The sequence below is a fragment of the Oncorhynchus mykiss genome, chromosome 12, assembly GCF_013265735.2.
Source record: "Oncorhynchus mykiss isolate Arlee chromosome 12, USDA_OmykA_1.1, whole genome shotgun sequence".
In the NCBI taxonomy this organism is placed as follows: domain Eukaryota; kingdom Metazoa; phylum Chordata; class Actinopteri; order Salmoniformes; family Salmonidae; genus Oncorhynchus; species Oncorhynchus mykiss.
This window is the reverse complement of record NC_048576.1, coordinates 22,299,570-22,322,248: the sequence shown is the minus strand read 5'-3', so window position 1 is coordinate 22,322,248 and position 22,679 is coordinate 22,299,570. Positions and strand designations below refer to the sequence as shown.

The 22,679-nt window shown below is 41.5% G+C and overlaps 1 protein-coding gene across 5 annotated transcripts in view; it reads right to left on the bottom strand.

The window, feature by feature from the left end:
- The window catches only part of LOC110537214 (AP2-associated protein kinase 1), a 102,629-nt gene that overhangs the window by 75,367 nt on the left and 4,583 nt on the right, over positions 1-22,679 (bottom strand). For all 5 annotated transcript variants that reach the window (XM_036937218.1, XM_021623081.2, XM_036937214.1 and 2 more), the window contains exons 2-9: positions 9,280-9,398; positions 8,922-9,030; positions 6,443-6,585; positions 5,794-5,915; positions 3,965-4,046; positions 3,446-3,578; positions 1,451-1,554; positions 590-684 (exon numbers count right to left, since the gene is read on the bottom strand). In XM_036937218.1, the coding sequence (XP_036793113.1) occupies positions 590-684; positions 1,451-1,554; positions 3,446-3,578; positions 3,965-4,046; positions 5,794-5,915; positions 6,443-6,585; positions 8,922-9,030; positions 9,280-9,398 (907 nt within the window). The remainder of the gene's footprint in view (positions 1-589; positions 685-1,450; positions 1,555-3,445; positions 3,579-3,964; positions 4,047-5,793; positions 5,916-6,442; positions 6,586-8,921; positions 9,031-9,279; positions 9,399-22,679) is intronic.

Here is a 22,679-nt window from a genome sequence, read left to right as displayed (position 1 = left end):
GCCAGGAGTAGTCAACCCGAGTTGCGGTTAGCTAGCTGTGATGATCCAGATGAAAATATTCAGAGTTTGTGGTAGGACTCCGGTGATATAGAGAGAAAAATAGGTCCGGTATGCTCTGGTTTGAAGAGCATTGTACAAACTGGCAAGAGCTTTCCGAGCTAAAGGTTAGCTGATGACCGCTAGCAGTGGTTAGCTGATTGATAGCTGGTAGCTAGCTAGCTTCAGTTGAGTTATTCCAGTTCAGAGGTAAATAGAAATACTTTAGGGGGGAAAAAAAAGGATCCACACCACATTGGGTGAGGCGGGTTGCAGGAGAGTATTTTGAAGTTGCGGTTTAGGAAAAATATTAAAAATAATGCGAAGAAAAAGATATACACATGGGACGAGACAAGACAAAGACGTCTGACTGCTACGCCATCTTGGAACAAGATGTCAATGGTATGAAATTACCTTATGAATGATGTTAAAGCAGAACAGAGAACACACAACTAAAAAAACATGGATACTGGCCTCAATACTGCTGCGTATAATAACAACAACTACAAGATTACTCAGGCAGCCCCCTGTATAACAAACACCACAAACCTACCTGGCCTTACTCTGTGTCTGGCTCTGGTTCTTCTTCGCTGCAGCAGCCTCACTGGCTTTGATTGGCTCAGGGAGTTGAGCAGGAATTGGAGAGTTCTATATGATTAGAGGTAAAAGTATTGTAAATTCATATTTGGGAGGGAATGGATCCATATGACAAGCACATTCAGTAGATTCAGGCATGGATTGAATAGAACATTGGTAGATCTGACCTGAGGCCAATCTCAGAGCAGAGAGAGACAAACATACAGGAAACACTAGAGAGAGACACCCTAGAACAGAGATTGACTGACCCACATACACAGAGTGTACAAAACATTAAGGACACCTGTTCTTTCCATGACATAGACTGACTAGGTGAAATCAGGTGAAAGCTATAATCCCTTATTGATGTCACTTGTTAAATCCACTTCAAAATCAGTGTCGAGGAAGGGGAGGAGACAGGTTAAAGAATGATTTCTAAGCCTTGAAATAATTGAGATGTGCCATTCAGAAGGTGAATGGGCAAAACAAAAGTTTTAAGCGCCTTTGAGCAGGGTATGGTAGTAGGTGCCATGCGCACCAGTTTGAGTGCGTCAAGAACTGCAACACTGCTGGGTTTTTCACACTCAACAGTTTCCTGTGACTCAAGAATGGTCCACCAATCAAAGGACACCCAGCCAACTTCACACAACTGTGGGAAGCATTGGAGTCAACATGGGCCTGCATCCCTGTGGAATGCGTTTGACACCTTGTAGAGTCCATGCCCCAATGAACTGAGGCTGTTCTGAGGGCAAAAGGCAGTGCAACTCAATAATAGGAAGGTGTTCCTAATATTTTGTGCACTCAGTGTAGACTTTCCGCTGAGCAGAGAAAGACTGACCTTAACATTCTGAACAGGGCAGTCCCGACGAGCGTGTTTAAAAGCAAAGTAGGACACCTGGTAGATGTCAGGTCTTTTGTCAGGGTCGGGCTCCAGCATGTACCCTGACAAACACAAACAGAATGAGAAGGAGAGGTGGAAATGAGAGAGAAAAAGTGAGACACCAATCAAACCACAACATAAGAGACAAAAGCAACACACTGACTATCCCACAACGGGTAGATTAAGCATGGTTAGATGAAGAGGTAACACGTTGTACAGAACTGATACTATATACACTAAGTGAACAAAAGTATGTGGACACCTGCTCATCAAACATCTCATTCCAAAATCATGGGCATTAATATGGAGATGGTCCCCCTTTACTGCTATAACAGCCTCCACTCTTCTGGTTAAGGCTGTCCACTAGATGTTGGAACATTGCTGGGGAGACTTGCTTCCATTCAGCCACAATATCATTAGTGAGGTCGTGCACTAATGTTGAGCGATTAGGCCTGGCTCACAGTCGGCGTTCCAAATCATCCCAAAGGTGTTCAATGGGATTGAGGTCAGGGCTCTGTGTAGGCCAGTCAAGTTCTTCCACACCAATCTCAACAAAACATTTCTGTATAGACCTTGCTTTGTGCACGGGGGCATTGTCATGCTGAAACAGGAAAGGGCCTTCCCCAAACTGTTGCACCAAGTTAGAATCACACAATCGTCTAGAATAATTCAGAAATGTCTAGAAGGTCAAGACAGTCGTGAAGAGGGTAAGACGAAACCTATTCCCCCTCAGGAGACTGAAAAGATTTGGCATGGGTCCTCAGATCCTCAAAAGGCTCTACAGCTGCACCATCAAGAGCATGGTTGCATCACTTCCTGGTATGGCAACTGCTTGGCCTCCGATCTCAAGGCACGACAGAGGGTAGTGCGAACGGCCCAGAACATCACCGGGGCCAAGCTTCCTGCCATCCAGGACCTCTACACCAGGCGGTGTCAGAGGAAGGCCCTAAAAATTGTCAAAGAATCCAGGCACCCTAGTCAGAGACTGTTCTCTCTGCTACTGCACAGCAAGCACTAAACTGCATTGTTGGATAGGGCATTTCACTGTAAGGTCTACACCAGTTGTATTCGGCGCATGTGACTAATACAATTTGATTTGATTTTATGCTGTAGCATTAAGATTTCCCTTCACCAGAACTAAGGGGCCTAGCCCGAACCATGAAAAACAGCCCCAGACCATTATTCCTCCTCCACCAAAATCTACAGTTGGCACTACGCATTGGCGCAGGTAGCGTTCTCCTGGCATCGCCAAACCCAGATTAGTCCGTTGGACTGCCAGATGGTGGAGCATAACTCATCACTCCAGAGAATGCGTATCCACTGCCTTAATGGCGGCGAGCTTTACAATACTCCAGCCGACGCTCGGCATTGGGCATGGTGATCTTAGGCTTGTGTGCGGCTGCTCGGCCATGGAAACCCATTTCATGAGGCCCCTGACGAACAGCTTTGTGCTGATGTTACATTCAGAGACAGTTTGGAACTCGGTAGTGAGTGTTGCAATGGAGGACAGACGATTTTTAAACACGATTCGCTTCAGCAGTCCCGTTTTGTGAGCTTGTGTTGCCTAGCTCTTCAAGGCTGAGCCATTGTTGCTCTTAAACGTTTCTAATTTACAATAACACAGCTTACAGTTGACCGGGGCAGCTCTTGCAGGGCAAACATTTAACAAACTGACTTGTTGGAAAGGTGGCATCCTATGACGGTGCCACGTTGAAAGTCACTAAGCTCTTCAGCAAGGCCATTCTACTGCCAGTGTTTGTCTATGGAGATTGCATGGCGGTGTGCTCAATTTTATACCCGTCTGCAATGGGTGTGGCTAAAACAGCGGAATCCACTAATTTGAAGGGGTGTCCACATACTTTTGTAAATATAGTGTACTTCTAAAATATGTAATGTCACTGTAGAATCTACACTAATTTTCATAGCAGATACAGTGAGTGGTGGAATACTGACGGATGAGGCAGTGCAGGTCGTAGGAGTAGCGGGAATTGTCAGGAATGGTGAAACTGCCATCACAGATGGCCACCTGGCTCTCCCCAAAGGGTAGAGTGAAGTAGCACAGCTTATACAGCAAACAGCCCATTGCCTGGAGGGAGGGAGGGAACACACACACCACACAAACACAATGCTCTTAACCTCTAGGCTGCCTGCATCAACACACACACACACTAATTAAGTTATATAACATTTAGAACAAACATCCAAATGCCTTGAGAAACAAGATGGGAAAGGCTTCTCCACACAAATATGTCTTTTCAAATGTCCTACTGTACCAACTACCTGAGATTCCTATTGCCACTGGCCAAAGACTTGCTATAAGTTTTCATTTAGTTTATTTATATTCTTTAACATTTTCATGGGCATTCTGTGACAAATTGCTGAAAAGTGTATTGTAAAAAAGCCCCATACAAATCAGAAGCTGGCACTGATACTATGACTAAAGCATAGATCTAAAATACAACATCCACTCACCCATATGTCAGCTTTAGTAGTGATAATCTTGCTGTTGTAGAGGTTTACCATCTCAGGAGCACGATATGACAGAGTGGTGTACCTGAGAGAGAACAGAACAAGGTCACAAACAGGAAGATGAACATCATAAGCTTTATCTAACGAACACTAACTTTGAAAAGGCTCGGCTCAGGTGGACTTTGGAAGGACTTTTCTATGGCTGTAAAAAAGTTTTTTTCAAAAAAAATGAAATGGCAGGAAATGGTACGCATATACAGTTGAAGTCGTAAGTTTACATACTCTTAGGTTGAAGTCATTAAAACTAGTTTTCAATCACTTCACAAATTTCTTGTTAACAAACTATAGTTTGGCAAGTCGGTAAGGACATCATTTTTCCCACAGTTGTTTACAGACAGATTATTTCACTTATAATTCACTGTATCACAGTTGACTGTGCCTTTAAACTGCTTGGAAAATTCCAGAAAATTATGCCATGGCTTTAGAAGCTTCTGATAGGTTAATTGACATAATTTGAGTCAATTGGAGGTGTACCTGTGGATGTATTTCAAGGCCTACCTTCAAACTCAGTGCCTGGTTGCTTGACATCATGGGAAAATCAAAACAAATCAGCCAAGACCTAAGAAAAACAATTGTAGACCTCCACAACTCTGGTTCATCCTTGGGAGAGATTTCCAAATGCCTGAAGGTACCACGTTCATCTGTACAAACAATAGTAAGCAAGTATAAACACCATGGGACCACTCAGCCGTCATACCACTCAGGAGGGAGACGCGTTCTGTCTCCTAGAGATGAACGTACTTTGGTGCGAAAAGTGCAATTCAATCCAAGAACAACAGCAAAGGACCTTGTGAAGATACTGGAGGAAACAGGTACAAAAGTATCTAAAGCCACAGTAAAACAAATCCTATATCGACATAACCTGAAACTTCGCTCAGCAAGGAAGAAGCCACTGCTCCAAAACCGCCATAAAAAAAGCCAGACTACAGTTTGCACATGGGGACAAACATCTTACTTTTTGGAGAAATGTCCTTTGGTCTGATGAAACAAAAATAGAACTGTTTTGCCATAATGACCATCGTTATGTTTGGAGGAAAAAGGGGGAGGCTTGCAAGCCGAAGAACACCATCCCAACCGTGAAGCACAGGGTTGGCAAGATCATTTTGTGGGGGTGCTTTGCTGCAGGAGGGACTGGTGCGCTTCACAAAATAGATGGCATCATGAAATAGGAAAATTATGTGGATATATTGAAGCAACATCTCAAGACATCAATCAGGAAGTTGAAGCTTGGTCACAAATGGGTCTTCCAAATGGGCAATGACCCCAAGCATACTTCCAAAGTTGTGGCAAAATGACTTAAGGACAACAAAGGCAAGGTATTGGAGTGGCCATCACAAAGCCCTGACCTCAATCCTATATACAATTTGTGGGCAGAACTGAAAAAGCATGTGCGAGCAAGGAGGCCTACAACCCTGACTCAGTTACATCAGCTCTGTCAGGAGGAATTCACCCAACTTATTGTGGGAAGCTTGTGGAAAGCTACCCGAAACATTTGACCCACATTAAACAATTTAAAGGCAATGCTACGAAATACTAATTGAGTATATGTAAACTTCTGACCCACTGGGAATGCGATGAAAGAAATAAAAGCTGAAATAAATCATTCGCTCTACTATTATTCTGACATTTCACATTATTAAAATAAAGTGGTGATCCTAACTGACCTAAGACAGGGAATCTTTACTAGGATTAAATGTCAGGAATTGTGAAAAACTGAGTTTAAATGTATTTGGCTAAGTTGTATGTAAACTTCTGACTGTCGGTTGACAAACTTTTTTATTTCCTCATCGACTACTGGCACTCCTTCGGTCTGTGGGTTCTGGAACTTATTGGTGGCGCTTCCGAAGTCACACAGCACGTAGTGACCCTTATCATGTAACAGGATGTTTTCCACCTGCAGAAACACAAAAGAGAAGAAGAGTCAAACAGAGCCAGAGAACTACAGAATGAGTCACGTAATGGTCACGCTATTTAAAAAATATATAATGTGAATTGGATAAAAAAAATTGTCTGCTGAATGGCATATATAAATACCGGTAACAGCTTGCCTATATAACAGCAAGACTAAGCCAATAAGAAGATGAGGAGAGAGGGACCAAGAGCAGAGAAGGGAGGTGGGAGAAAACACAGGAGAGGGTTCCTACAGATGTAGGATCTTAATTTGAGCCAGTTTGCTACAGCAGGAAAATAATCCTGCAGCAACAGTGAATTTTCAGGTGAATTATAATTAATGGAATTTTTGGGGGGGTTGATACATCATTCGTAAGGGAAAATCATGTCTGAAATATCAAAGTGGAAATTACAAACTTCAGAAGCTTTTTTAAACCTCAAATACACTAAGTTTTACATTTCCCACATTGCAGGAAAGTTCTCCTGCAACCGGGTGATCAAATTAAAATCATACATCTGTCCTCCGCATACCTTAAGGTCCCTGTGGATGATGGGTGTCTTGCCCTGGTGCAGTCGAGACACGGCGTCACACGTATCACAGAATATCTGCAGTACCTCTGCCTCGGTGAAGCCTGTCTGCAGACGCTGGTTCATTAGGTTCACCACCTGGCCTCCTGCAAAGATACACCACACAATTTCATTACTGAACACACACTGGGAATGGAGCTTACAGCCACACTCAGTCACACCTATCTTGCACTCAGACTCAGTCTCTTGATAATCTAAAATGACCACTTCACAATAGGGGCCTTTACTCAGTGGTTGCACATGGTGTTATATAGCTATGATGTGGAAGCTTACTAGGCTTGAGCAATATACCGTATACCAGGGTGTTTCAAAATACCAACAATATGATTTTCAACATCGCAGTGGGCTGCTGGGGTGCGTGCTGCGCCACTGCTTATAACTAACTATAAGTGAAGTAGAACTATAAAAAATCTAAGATGTCTCAAATAAATTACATCCAGCTCAGGGGCTCCAGCTATGCATTTGGTTTGCTAACTTGCTAGCTAAGTGGCTAAAAGTGTAACGCTCATTCCTTCAAAGATAAATGTGAATCTGAACCATCACCCCTGATGTGACAAAACCGCAATTCGTCAAAGAGCAATTCTGTCTGGTCCAGCAACGGTGGGTTTGTGCCCATAGGCAAGTGAAGAGCACTTTTTGCCATTCCTGTCTGGTCCAGCGACGGTGGGTTTGTGCCCATAGACGACGTTGTTGTCGGTGATGTCTGGTAAGGACCTGCCTTACAACAGGCCTACAAGCCATCAGTCCAGCCTCTCTCAGTCCATTGCGGACAGTCTGAGCACTGATGGAGGGATTGTGCGTTCCTGGTGTAACTCGGGCAGTTGTTGTTGCCATCCTGTACATGTCCCGCAGGTGTGATGTTCGGATGTATCGATCCGGTGCATGTGTTGTTACATGTGGTCTGACACTGCGAAAACGATTAGCTGTCTGTCCTGTCTCTGTAGCGCTGTCTTAGCAGTCTCACAGTACAGACATTGAAATGTATTGCCCTGGCCACATCTGTAGTCCTCATGCCTCCTTGCAGCATGCCTAAGGCACGTTCACGCAGATGAGCAGGGACCCTGGGCATCTTTCTTTTGTTTTTTTCCCCAGAGTCAGTAGAAAGGCCTCTTTAGTGTCCTAAGTTTTCATAAATGTGACCTTAATTACCTACTGTCTGTAAGCTGTTAGTGTCTTAATGACCGTTCCACAGGTGCATGTTCATTAATTGTTCATTGAACAAGCATGGGAAACAGTTTTAAAACCCTTTACAATGAAGATCTGTGAAGTTATTTGAATATTTATGAATTATCTTTGAAAAACAGGGTCCTGAAAAGGGGATGTTTCTTTTTTTGCTGAGTTAAAATGTTTATATTTATTAGTTTTTTGTTGAAATAGCGCCCCTTGTGTGCATAATTGGTAAAATCGTACACCCCGGTATGGTACAGAAACAGTATGACGGTATGAAAATCGGGATAAAGCTCACTGAAGGAAATGCAGTCTGAGTAGTAGGATCTACTGTACAGTATATCAAACATTGTATTATCAACATGTTGATACATTTATAAAACCGTCTCTACAGTATGTATGGTCTTCAAGGTTGAGCCACAGAGATAAAATTAAATAAAAAATTGTCCAATACACAAAACTTAGAGCCAATTCATAACCTCACAACCTTTTAATAATTTCAGACATGTGTTGTCTTTCAATTAACACTTAAGTGTCCTCTTCATTGTGACAGTTCTCCAATAGAGCGGAAAATGTTAGGCTGCTCTATCATTCCATTATTAAGAGCAAATTATTCTGTGAATGAAAGAAAGAATGAAATATATGACCCCAGATTGGCCGTGCTTGACTAGCTGTTAGCGTGATACGTAAAGTTAGCCTTGGAGTGAAAGAGTGCTAGAAAGCCCAATGTCACAATGGATAACAACACTCGCAAAATAATGGCAACATTCACAGTTCAAAGGAAACATATTTTTCTTAAAGGGGGGTAGGTTTTTAGTTCACACAGGCCTATTTTATACATTCTTAGAACCGCAAGTTTGAACATGCATTCACATCCTGGGAAAACAACCTGGTGCAGCACAGAAGTCAAATGTGTTGCAAAGATACAAAGACAGAAGTAAGAAATGTTTGATCTGAACAGTCCCGAAAAAAACAAGGCTTTGATTTAAAACAAGTATTTCCTAGAGATACGCTTAAACAATCACATTATCTACACCTTCACATTTTTTGTGGAACAACTGAACGGTTAAACACAACATTTAAAGAAAGTCACCACCACAGCCTATATGGAGGACAGAATATAGTTAGACAGAAAGCGCCCTCAGGTGGACTACAAGTGGAGTGACAGTGGCCCACCTTTATTTCTACCTTTCATAGTCACTTTTGAGGAATGAACTACACTTGATTGAACACAGATCCTTCAGTAAACACTCACCTTTACAGTAGTCCATGAGGATGAGCACTTCCCACACATCGCCTCCTCCACAAGTGGTGATACTAGAGTCCAGATAGCCAACAATGTTCTTATGGCCGACCAGGTCCTTCTGCGATAGCACAAGGACAACCACATTACAATAAAAGACAGAGTGAACATTATCATGCCACTCAAATTCAAACTTTGTCTCCTGAGGATAATTTGGTTGCAAATCATCGTTGCTGATACATAACATGCTGCAGTTTGTAGAGCTGCCTGTATGCGTGTCATGTATGTGTTTTCATGTGAGCAAAGGAGAGAACTAGACTTAATAGCTCCCTTTTCAAGCATGCCGTGGGGTAATCCCACAGCAACTCACCATAATCTGGATCTCTCGCTTGCACACCTGCAGGTCGTGCTCATTGTTGACATACATCCTCTTGAGGGCACAGCGGAGCCCCTGGCTGGTTCGTACCAGGAACACAATTGCAAACCCCCCTGTGATATAGAGTGAATGAGACCAAATTAAATGTTCAGTGTTTGGAGGCAAGCAACCATTGGAAGTCTGAAGTAATAGAGAAAACTGAATATAAGAGATATTCCACGTCAGGAACAAATCACTTTCAAGTGTATTCAGGTATCAAGAACTGCTTGCATTTTGTATTTATATGGATGTGTTATATGGATCTGTAATTTATGTAATTCAGGGCTCATCTGTAAAAGAGACCTTGGTCTCAGATCAAGGCTAGTATAGTAATTATTTACCTTTACTTAACTAGGGAATTAATTAAGAACTAATTCTTATTTACAATGACAGCCTTGGAACAGTGCCTTGTTCAGGGGAAGGACGACAGCTCGGGGATTCGATCTAGCAACCTTTCGGTTACTGGCCCAACGCTCTAACCACTAGGCTACCTGCCATCCAAATTACAGTAGTGTGATAAAAGGCTTTACTGGTGATTCCTCATGAAACTAGAACAAAAAGACACCATGATAATGTTTTTGGGCTTGGAAACCCGATGATCTTTAAAAGGAGGCAAATAATTTGTAGGATTTTTATTTGGCATTAAGCATGTTTAAATCCAACCTTTTTATGTGAATAAAGTACATCAGATAAAAAATGTCATGACAGGCCTAATGGAAACAGAACATTTTTCAGTAAACTTTCGAAATGTAGAGAGAACAAAATATGCTAGACAAGTTGGGATCTTTTTCTGTCAGTAAAATTAATTATGCGATAATTGTCAGTGAAAACACTAATGTGCAAATATTGATATAATAACCATCATATCAAAGTAAACATGGAGTCATGCGATAACAGGAAAGCATGCAGTTTATTAAGCTATAGATGACAAATTATGAAGTTCACAGGGTGGTGAAAGTGCAAGGTGATGAGCTTGATACTCCTTTCCAATAAATATTGAGGTGTCTTATTCTGGTGACATGAAAACCGATGCTTGACATATGACAAATAAAAATAAACTTGCTCCTTCGTCTATAAAATACTAATCTCATCATGTAAGTCAGGATGGGCAAAATGTGGCCCCCATTTTATAGGCCTGCGGACCAATATGACCAAAATAAGACCGTATTCAGAGCGCTTGAATTTTTCAACATTTTGTTACATTACAGCCTTATTATAAAATAGATTAAATAATTTTTCCCCCTAGTCAATCTACACACAATACCCAAAATTGACAAAGCAAAACAGGTTAACAAATTATCAAATTTATATAAAAAATATATAATTAAATCACATTTACATAAGTATTAAGACCCTTTACTCAGTACTTTGTTGAAGCACCTTTGGCAGCGATTACAGCCTCAGGTATGACGCTACAAGATTGGCACACCTGTGTTTGGGGAGTTTCTCCCATTCTTCTCTGCAGATCCTCTCAAGCTCTGTCACATTGGATGGGAGCGTTGCTGCACAGCCAATTTCAGGTCTCTCCAGAGATGTTCGATTGGGTTCTGAAAAACATCCCCACAGCATGATGCTGCCACCACCATGCTTCACCGTAGGGATGGTGCCAGGTTTCCTCCAGACGTGGCGCTTGGCAATCAGGCCAAAGAGTTCAGTCTTGGTTTCATCAGACCAGAGAATCGTATTTCTCATGGTCTGAGAGTCCTTTAGGTGCCTTTTGGAAAACTTCAAGCGAACTGCCATATGCATTGTACTAAGGAGTGGCTTCCGTCTGGCCACTACCATAAAGGCCTGATTGGTGGAGTGCTGCAGAAATGGTTGTCCTTCTGGAAGGTTCTCCCATCTCCACCAAGGAACTCAAGAGCTCTGTCGGAGTGTTCTTGGTCACCTCCCTGACTAAAGACCTTCTCCTCCGATTGCTCAGTTTGGCCAGGAAGCCAGCTCTAGGAAGAGTCTTTGTGGTTCTAAACTTCTTCGATTTAAGAATGATGGATTCCACTGTGTTCTTGGGGACCTTCAATGATGCATAATTCTTTTGGTACCCTTTCCCAGACCTGTGCCTCGACACAATCCTGTCTCTGAGCTCTATGAACAATTCCTTCGACCTCATGGCTTGGTTTTTGCTTTGACATGCACTGTCAACTGTGGGGCCTTATATAGACAGGTGTGTGCCTTTCCAAATCATGCACAATCAATGTAATTTACCACAGGTGGACTCCAAAATCAAGTTGCTCAGCTGCTGATGTGTCAGCAAGTCTCCAAAAATCCCCAAAACGACTCTGTGATGGTCAGATCTGTGGCGACATTATTTGCATCCCTCATCACTCTCACATAGCAATAAACTTGTCTTAACTGGTCTACTCTGGATACAGGTGGTGTCCATTATAGTAGACAAAAATGGGGCTTCCTGCATCTCTCCCTGAATGTCACACTTCACTTGCTCGACTAAGACATAAATCACCCCATTTTGGATTTAAAGACTGATATATTTAACGGATCCTGCAGGGCGTTCTAAAAGTTATTTCAGAACTGGGTCGTAAAATGACAGCAGTTCAATTATACTGAGAAAATTCCCACTGTTGGCCTGCCCCAGCTTTCGACGGTGCCCTCTGAACGCCAATTACATGATGCAAGTGTGAGAGTTACATTAACTATGCTCTCCAACATCTGTCGCCAGAAATTTGCTGCGTTACCCCACGCCTCTCTCCATTTCTGCGTCAATAGTGCCATTGAGCTTCATTACTCATATACCAAACAGGCACCCATGTGAATCTGGGATGTCTCATGACATGCTATTATGGATGTTAGATGGCGCCAATCTCTCACCCAATTCACCCACGCATCAGAGAAGAAAAGGGCACTCCGATCTCCAAACAGGCAGAAAGGCTAACAATACGCGCAATCTAGCTTGACCGAATAACATAGCCATGTACGTGGTAATTTGATTCCAGCCTTGGTTGTAGTGGTTTAATATAACTTGGAAAAACACTGCCTTTCGTCAACTCATGGGAATGGGCCAGCAGGCTTACACGAGCCTAATGTTAAACATGACGTTTAACTTTTCCACATTTGTTGCATAATGTCCCATCAGTTGGATAGGTAAAAAGGCTGTCTGTCCCACTTCCACCTGTTTCCTCAGCCGCCATGATTCTAGCCTCGCCCTGCTCCTCTTCCTCCCCGCCCGGGGATAGCTTGTCCGACCTGGCTTGTGCTCAGGGTCGTATCCACCGATACCTGACAACCTGTATCCTCCTCTGTCAAAGTTGCTTCTTCTGGCACGATGGAACAGCTTGGCCTTGGCTCACTTGACCCGCTAAAAGCTGCTGCTGGCGACGATAAACCTATATCCTCTTCTGGTCCCGCTACATTGCTTGTGCTAGCAATGGCTGCACTTGAACTGCATTTAAAAAAGGAAGCCAATTTAACAAATTTTGATACCTCCTTTGCTTTCTCATTTTTGGCCTTCAACTTTTGTGTTCATACATTACTGATTTTGAAATCACCCTGGTGCGACTGCACCGGCTGAAGCTACACCACTGGTCTGAATACTTATGCAAATAAGGTATGTCATGATGTGACTATCATTAATGTGATGACTGTTATTCATCGAAAAATTACCCATTATGTTTAGTTGTTATTAGATTCAATTAATCACGTAACAATGAACTCATTAGGAAATTGGGGCACCACGGGAAAAGTTTGTTTAACAGGTTACCGTCTCCCGAATTAAATAAATAAATACAAAAATAAGTTAACTAGACAAGTCAGTTAAGAACAAATTCTTATTTACAATGACGGCCTACGAAGAGGCAAAAGCTCTCATGCGGGGACGGGGGCCTGGAATTAAAAATAAATATAAAATAGAATACAAATACAAAAGTCACTAATTAATCATTTCCTCATATCAGTCTCCTTTTGAACATCGCAGACTTCGTGAATCTGCAGAAATCTGAGTCTCACTGATCATTCTATACCACACAAATTGATTTGATTATTTATTTACTAAGAAACTAAATGATAACATAGGATACACACATGGTATAGCTTATCGATTAGAAACTCAATGCGATGACAACAGGTCCCTAGTGGACTAACACAATATGACACTTGTTACACAAGATGGAGAGTTAGAGAGAGAAAGCGAGAAAGAGAAGCAACACTTGGATACATTTGCAAACTACACTTACAGTAGCCCTAATACCTTGCCCTGAAAAGCCGCTCTTTTGGGGAAGAAGTAATGCATGTATTTACGTGCATTATTTACGTGCATTGAGAAGGGTTTGATTGGGCCTTCTTATTTCGGATGACCTTCTTCTTCTCTGATTGTCCACAAGAGGTCACAATATCCTTCTTCTTAGATGTCTGCTAACTTGCACTCGTTATGGAAGAGTGGTCTCCTAAGGATGGCTAATCAGCCGTGTCGATGATCCCAGAGTGGTGATGAAAGCAGTGCAGGCAACGATGATTTGAAGAGAATAACCGGTCCTACTAAAATTCATCTTCTTAGATACAGTACTTCTTAGAACAGCTACTCAACCGTAGCATTGGATTGTTAGAGGTTCTTTTGTCTTCTTCAACCTCGTGTTGCGTTTTGTGGTAGTGACTATCCTTGACCTCGCTACAGCTGTGGTCTGTTTTAGTCTGATATGTTAATTTTTAACAGAACCCTTTATACCCTTGGGTAAAAAGGGGAGTTTCCGTCATGCTGACACGCACTCTGGTTACGAGGTAATGTATGATAATTTACTATGATCTTGTTAGAAAACTAAAATCACAATCTTATCGTCACAAACACATTCTCTTTATCCTTGATATTTTCTACACAACGTAAAGGATGTAAACCAGATTAGAGGACGACTTATTATGATTTTCAACGCCGATAACGATTATTGGAGGACCAAAAAAAGCCGAAACCGATTATTGGAGGACCAAAAAAAGCCGATACCGATAAATCGGCAGATTTTTTTACATGTATTTGGAATAATGACAATTATAACAATACTGAATGAAAACTTATTTTAACTTAATATACTACATCAATGACATCAATTTAGCCTCAAATAAATAATTAAACATGTTCAATTTGGTTTAAATAATGCAAAAACAAAATGGTGGAGAAGAAAGTAAAAGTGCAATATGTGCCATGTAAGAAAGCTAACGTTTAAGTTCCTTGCTCAGAACATGAGAACATATGAAAGCTGGTGGTTCCTTTTAACATGAGTCTTCAATATTCCCAGGTAAGAAGTTTTAGGTTGTAGTTATTATAGGAATTATAGGACTATTTCTCTCTATACCATTTGTATTTCATTAACCTCTCCTCGCTCCTCCCTGGGCTCGAACCAGGAACACAACAACAACAGCCACCCTTGAAGCAGTGTTACCCATGCAGAGCAAGGGGAATAACCACACCAAGTCTCAGAGCGAGTAACGTTTGAAACGCTATTAGCGCGCACCCCGCTAACTAGCTAGCCATTTCACATCAGTTACACGAGCCTAATCTCGGGAGTTGATAGGCTTGAAGTTATAAACAGCACAATGCTTGACGCACAACGAAGAGCTGCTGGCAAAACGCACGAAAGTGCTGTTTGAATGAATGCTTACGAGCCTGCTGCTGCCTACCACCGCTCAGTCAGACTGCTCTATCAAATCATATACTTAGTTATAACATAATAACACACAGAAATACGAGCCTTAGGGTCATTAATATGGTTGAATCCGGAAACTATTATCTCGAAAACAAGAAGTTTATTCTTTCAGTGAAATACGTAATCGTTCTGTATTTCATCTAAGGGGTGGCATCCATTAGTCTAAATATTCCAGTTACATTGCACAACCTTCAATGTTATGTCATAATTACGTAACATTCTGACAAATTAGGCGGCCCAAACTGTTGCATATACACTGACTCTGCGTGCAACGAACGCAAGAGAAGTGACACAATTCCACCGGGTTAATATTGCCTGCTATCCTGGATATATTTTAGCTAAATATGCAGGTTTAAAAATATATACTTCTGTGTATTGATGTTAAGAAGGGCATTGATGTTCATGGTTAGGTACACATTGGAGCAACGATACGCACCGCATCAATTACATGCAATGCAGGACACGCTAGATAAACTAGTAATATCATCAACCATGTGTAGTTAACTAGTGATTATGATTAATTGATTGTTTTTTATAAGCTAATTTAAATGCTAGCTAGCAACTTACCTTGGCTTACTGCATTCGCGTAACAGGCAGTCTCCTTGTGGAGTGCAATGGAGGCAGGTGGTTAGAGTGTTGGACTAGTTAACTGTAAGGTTGCAAGATTGAATCCCCCGAGCTGACAAGGTGAAAATAAGAATGTGTTCTTAACTGACTTGCCTAGTTAAATAAAGATTAAATAAAGGTGTAAAAAATAAATAATAAATCGGCCAAATCGGTGTCCAAAAATACCGATTTCCGATTGTTATGAAAACATGAAATCGGCCCTAATTAATCGGCCATTCCGATTAATCGGTCGACCTCTAAACAAGATGTACACCTTGTAAAAACTCTTCAAGTAATGTAATTGCAATGTTTTGTTATAATGCCTTTATGACAATTTTAATGACATCACAAAATAGACAAATTTCCATATTCCACCTATTATCATTCCCAACATTCGGATGTTGAAATATATTGTCCCAGTGTTCATTGTTTGATGTTGAAGTTTTGGGAGGCAAACTCTTCTGTAACAAATAAACATTCCATTCACCCAAACTAGAAACCACAAGGAATCGCCTGCTGCCTACAATTTACAATCGACGCGAGCTGTCATTACCCCCCCCCCCCCCCCAGACCCGCAGAGGGGGCTCTATTGAAAGCTCTTCCCCTGTAACCTGATCCTTGGATCCTCACAGGAGAGTAATGACAGGTATATCTGTTCTTTATTATTAATACATTTTCAAATTTCTATAAATCTGTTTTCAGTTTGTCATTATGGGGTATTGTGTGTAGATTGATGAGGAAAATGATAATTTAATCAATTCAAGAATAAGGCTGTAACGTGACAAAATGTGGAAAAAAGCAAGGGGTCTGAATACTTGTATATACAGTGGCTTGCGAAAGAATTCACCCATGGCATTTTTCCTATTTTGTTACAACCTGCAATTAAAATTTATATTTTGGGGGGATTTGTATCATTTGATTTACACAAAGTGCTTACCACTTTGAAGATGCAATATAGTTTTAATTGTTTAACAAACAACAAATAAGACAAAAAAAAATGAAAACTTGAGCATGCATAACTATTCGTGCGTGCATAACGCCCCAAAAGGCAATACTTTTTGCAGCAATTCCAGCTGCAAGTCTCTTGGGGTATGTCGCTATAAGCTTGGCACATGTAGCCACTGTGATTTTTGCCCATTCCTCAAGGCTAAACTGCTCCAGCTCCTTCAAGTTGGATGGGTTCCGCTGGTGTACATCAATCTTTAAGTCATACCACAGATTCTCAATTGGATTGAGGACCGGGCTTTGACTAGGCCATTCCAAGACATTTAAATGTTTCCCCTTAAACCACTCAAGTGTTGTTTTAGCAGTATGCTTAGGGTCATTGTCCTGCTGGAAGGTGAACCTCCGTCCCAGTCTCAAATGTCTGGAAGATTGAAACAGGTTTCCCTCAACAATTTCCCTGTATTTAGTCATCTGACCAGAGTACCTTCTTCTAATGTTTGGGGAGTCTCCCACATGCCTTTTGGCGAACACCAAATGGGTTTGCTTATTTTTTTCTTTAAGCAATGGCTTTTTTCTGGCCTCTCTTCCATAAAGCCCAGCTCTGTGGAGTGTTTGGCTTAAAGTGGTCCTATGGACAGATACACCAATCTTATCTTTGGTCTCTTTGTTGCCTCTCTGATTAATTCCCTCCTTGCCTAGTCCGTGAGTTTTGGTGGGCGGCCCTCTCTTGGCAGGTTTGTTGTGGTGCCATATTCTTTCCATGATTTATAATGGATTTAATGGTGCTCCGTGCGATGTTCAAAGTTTTGGATATTTTTTTATAACCCAACCCTGATCTGTACTTCACAACTTGGTGGTGCCCCTTGTTTAGTGGTGTGCCAGAGTCTGAGGCATTTTAGAACAGGTGTATATATACACTGAGATCCTGTGGAAAATCATGTGACACTTAAATGAAGTCCACCTGTGTGCAATCTAACTAATTATGTGACTTCTGAAGGTAATTGTTTGCACCAGATCTTATTTAGGGGCTTCATAGCAAAGAGATTGAATACATATGCCCGCACCACTTTTCCATTTTTAGATTTTTTTTATTTATTTCAGTTCACCAATTTGGACTATTTTGTGTATGTCCATTACATAAAATCTAAATAAAAATCAATTCAAATGGACTCAGTCGGGATCTCAACTTACTGTTGAGAGTTAGAATAATCGAATACACAATTTCCACATTTGGTTGTGCATTAGCAGTCACTCAATTAGCCCACGTCAGCTAAATGTTTTTAGATTGATAAGTTAGTCTAACGGCCAGCTATCTAAACTAGTAAGCATGGTCGAACTACTGACCGGGGTAGGGCCTATTTGATCATTGGTTATCATATTGAAAACTTCAAACATTTGCCTCCACCCTATGGCAAAATGTGTAGAATTGCAGGAAATTAGTTCGAAAATAGCTAGATTCTCTCTACGCCCAATGGCAAAATGCGCAGAAAAAGTAAAAATGTTTTGCTCGCAAGCTGAGGTGTATGGATGTGGGTATGTACACCCAGGAGCCACTGCAGCCCCGCATGATGAGTTCCGTTACACATCCCTGATTTAGGCTATATGTGCGCACTAGCCAACATTGCAAAAATAGCAGAGTGGGCACCAGAGTGGGTACACTCGCTTATTAACACAACTTGGCGCCAGAGGAGATGGCCGCCGTTTTACTGTCTCATAACCAATTGTGCTATTATGTGGGGTTTTTTCGCAATATTTGTAAATTATTTTGTACATAATGTTTCTGCAACCGTATCTTATGGAAGAAAAGAGCTTCTGGATATCAGGACAGCGATCACTCACCTCGGATTAGACAAAGATTTCTTCAACAACAAAAACAACAACAAGCAGGACTCACACGATATTCTCCAAACACCCCACAGGGCAGATATAGCAATTATTCACAAAAGGAAGCGACGCAGAGGACGAAGAGCCGGATCCCTCGTCCGGACCCGCAGAAGCCAACTAGGAAAGCTGCCTTTACCGTCAATATTACTCGCCAACGTGAAATCATTGGTCAATAAGCTAGAAGAGGTACGATCACGAATATCCTACCAACGGGACATCAAAAACTGTAATATCCTATGCTTCACGGAATCGTGGCTGAATGACGACATGGATATTCAGCTAGCGGGATACACGCTGCACCGGCAGGATAGAACAGCACACTCCGATAAAATGAGGGGGGGGCGGTCTGTGCATACTTGTAAACAACAGCTGGTGCACGAAATCTAAGGAAGTCTCTAGATTTTGCTCGCCTGAAGTAGAGTATATTGTGATAAACTGGAGGCCACACCACTTGCCTAGAGAGTTCTCAGCTATACTTTTCGTGGCTGTTTATTTACCACCACAGACAGATGCTGGCACTAAGACCGCAATCAGTCAGCTGTATAAGGAAATAAGCAAACAGGAAACAACTCACCCAGAGGCGGCGCTCCTAGTAGCCGGAGACTTTAATGCAGGGAAACTTAAATCAGTTCTACCAAATCTCTATCAACATGTTAAATGTGCAACCAGAGGGGGAAAAAAATTCTAGATCACCTGTACTCCACACACAGAGACGTGTACAAAGCTCTCCCTCGCCCTCCATTTGGTAAATCCGACCACAACTCTATCCTCCTGATCCTCTGCTTCAAGCAGACCACTATAGTCCCTGTGCCCAAGAACACAAAGGCAACCTGCCTAAATGACTACAGACCCGTAGCACTCACGTCCGTAGCCATGAAGTGCTTTGAAAGGCTGGTAATGGCGCACATCAACACCATTATCCCAGAAACCCTAGATCCACTCCAATTTGCATACCATCTAAACAGATCCACAGATGATGCAATCTCTATTGCACTCCACACTGCCCCAGTGGTAGGCCTGATCACCGACAAGACAGCCTATAGGTGGTCAGAGACTTGGTCGGGTGGTGCCAGAATAACAACCTATCCCTCAACGTAACCATGACTAAGGAGATGATTGTGGACTACAGGAAAAGGAGCACCGAGCATGTCCCCATTCTCATCGACAGGGCTGTAGTGGAGCAGGTTGAGAGCTTCAAATTCCTTGGTGTCCACATCATCAACAAACTAGATTGGTCCAAACACACCAAGACAGTCGTGAAGAGGGCACAAAAAGGCTTCTCAACAGTTTTTACCCCCAAGCCATAAGACTCCTGAACAGGTAACCAAATAGTTTTCCGGACTATTTGCATTGTGTGCCCCCTCCCAACCCCTCTTTTACACTGCTGCTACTCTCTGTTCATCATATATGCATAGTCACTTTAACTATACATTCATGTACATACTAGAGGTCGACTGATTATGATTTTTCAAAGCCGATACTGATTATTGGAGGACCAAAAAAGCAGATACTGATTTATCGGCCGATTTTTTTACATTTATTTGTAATAATGACAATTACAACAATACTGAATGAACACTTATTTTAACTTAATATAACACATCAACAAAAATCTATTTAGCCTCAAATAAATAATGAAACATGTTCAATTTGGTTTAAATAATGCAAAAACAAAGTGTTGGAGAAGTAAAAGTGCAATATGTGCCATGTAAAAGTGCAAATGGTGCCATGTAAAAAAGCTAACGTTTGAGTTCCTTGCTCAGAACATGACAACATATGAAAGTTGGTCGTTCCTTTTAACATGAGACTTCAATATTCCACGGTAAGAGGTTTTAGGTTGTAGTTAATATAGTATTTATAGGACTATTTCTCTCTATACCATTTGTATTTCATATACCTTTGACTATTGGATGTTCTTATATGTACTATAGTATTGCCAGTGTAACAGTATACCTTCCGTCCCTCTCCTTGCCCCTACCTGGGCTCGAACCAGGAACACATCGACAACAGCCACTCTCGAAGCAGCGTTACCCATCGCTCCACAAAAGCCGCAGCCCTTGCAGAGCAAGGGAAATAACTAATCTAAGTCTCAGAGCGAGTGACGTTTGAAACGCTATTAGCGCACACCCAGCTAACTAGCTAGCCATTTCACATCGGTTACACCAGCCATTAGGCTGATAGGCTTGAAGTCATAAACAGCGCTGTGCTTGCGAAAAGCTGCTGGCAAAACACACGAAAGTGCTGTTTGAATTAATGCTTACGAGCCTGCTGGTGCCTACCATCGCTCAGTCAGACTGCTCTATCAAATCATAGACTTAGTTATAAGATAATAACACACAGAAATACGAGCCTTAAGGTCATTAATATGGTCGAATCCGGAAACTATTATCTCGAAAACAAAATGTTTATTATTTCAGAGAAATACAGAACCGTTCGGTATTTCATCTAACGGGTGGCATCCCTAAGTCTAAATATTCTTGTTACATTGCACAACCTTCAATGTTATGTCATAATTTCGTAACATTTTGGCAAATTAGTTCGCAATGAGCCAGGCTGCCCAAACTGTTGCATATACCCTGACTCTGTGTGCAATGAACGCAAGAGAAATGACACAATTTCACCTGGTTAATATTGCCTGCTAACCTGGATTTCTTTTAGCTAAATATGCAGGTTTAAAAATATATACTTCTGTGTATTGATTTTAAGAAAGGCATTGGTGTTTATGGTCAGGTACAGTCGTCCAACGATTGTGCTTTGTTCGCAAATGCGCTGTTGTTAAATCAATCCCCAGCATTGCCTCGATTATATCCAAAGCAGGACACGCTAGATAAACGAGTAATATCATCAACCATGTGTAGTTAACTAGTGATTATGATTAATTGATTGTTTTTTATAAGATAAGTTTAATGCTAGCTAGCAACTTACCTTGGCTTCTACTGCATTCGCGTAACAGGCATAACAGGCATGCTCCTCGTGGAGTGCAATGAGAGGCAGGTGGTTAGAGCGTTGGACTAGTTAACTGTAAGGTTGCAAGATTGAATCCCCCGAGCTGACAAGGTGAAAATCTGTCATTCTGCCCCTGAACAAGGCAGATAACCCACCGTTCCTAGGCTGTCATTGAAAATGAGAATGTGTTCTTAACTGACTTGCCTAGTTAAATCAAGGTATCATTTTTTTTTTTTTTTTATATGTAAAAAAAAAAAAAAACGGCCTTTTTATGTCTCTATTTTGGTTTGGTCAGGGGGTGAGTTGGTGGGCATTCTATGTTTTCTATTTCTGTGTGTTTGGCCGGGTGTGGTTCTCAATCAGAGGCAGCTGTCTATCGTTGTCTCTGATTGAGAACCATACTTAGGTAGCCTTTTCCCACCTGTGTTTTGTGGGTAGTTGTTTTTTTTTTTTGTGTGTGTCTGCACCAGACAGAACTGTTTCGTTCATTCTCTTTGTTATTTAGGGTTTAGTTCTATTAATAAATCATGAACACTTACCACGCTGCGCTTTGGTCACTTCTTCATGCAACGATGACTGTAACATTATTGATTTAATTTGTTAAATCCACTTCAAAATCATTGTAGATGAAGGGGAGGAGACAGGTTAAAAAAATGATTTTTAAGTCTGTGTATGTGTGCCATTCAGAGGGTGAATGAGCAAGACAAAAGATTTAAGTGCCTTTGAACGTGTGTATCAATAATGGTCCACCACCCAAAGGACATCCAGTAAGCTTGACAAAGCTATGGGAAGCATTGGAGTCAACATGGGCCAGCATCCCTATGGAACGCTTCAACACCTTGTAGAGTCCATGCCCCAAAGAAATTAGTGCAAAAGGGAGGGCGGGGTGCAACTCAATATTAGGAAGGTGTCCTTAATGTTTTGTACACTTAGTGTACGTCACCACGCACATGTCTGGTGGGAAAATGTGCATTGTTTTATGTGGATTTTTTAATATTTGCATGAAAACCTGGAAACGTAGCTATTGTGATGTCGCCAGATTGACTTTACATGTCGTAAACATTGCCATCACTCCAAAGTAAATTTGATGACATAATGATGGCAAAGTTGTTTCCTACTAATTATTTGCCAACTCCGACATCATTGTATTTACAGACCAATGTAGTTTAATTTTGACAAAACAGTTATTAGCCCCCATTCAGAATGACTGAGCAGTAATATGGCAGAGGCATTTTGAGAACTTTCACAACAATGGCATGACGCAACCGAGTGACAGAAGTGCAATCAATGAAAAGTAGGCTAGAGTTAGTATTGTAACATCTTATAAAA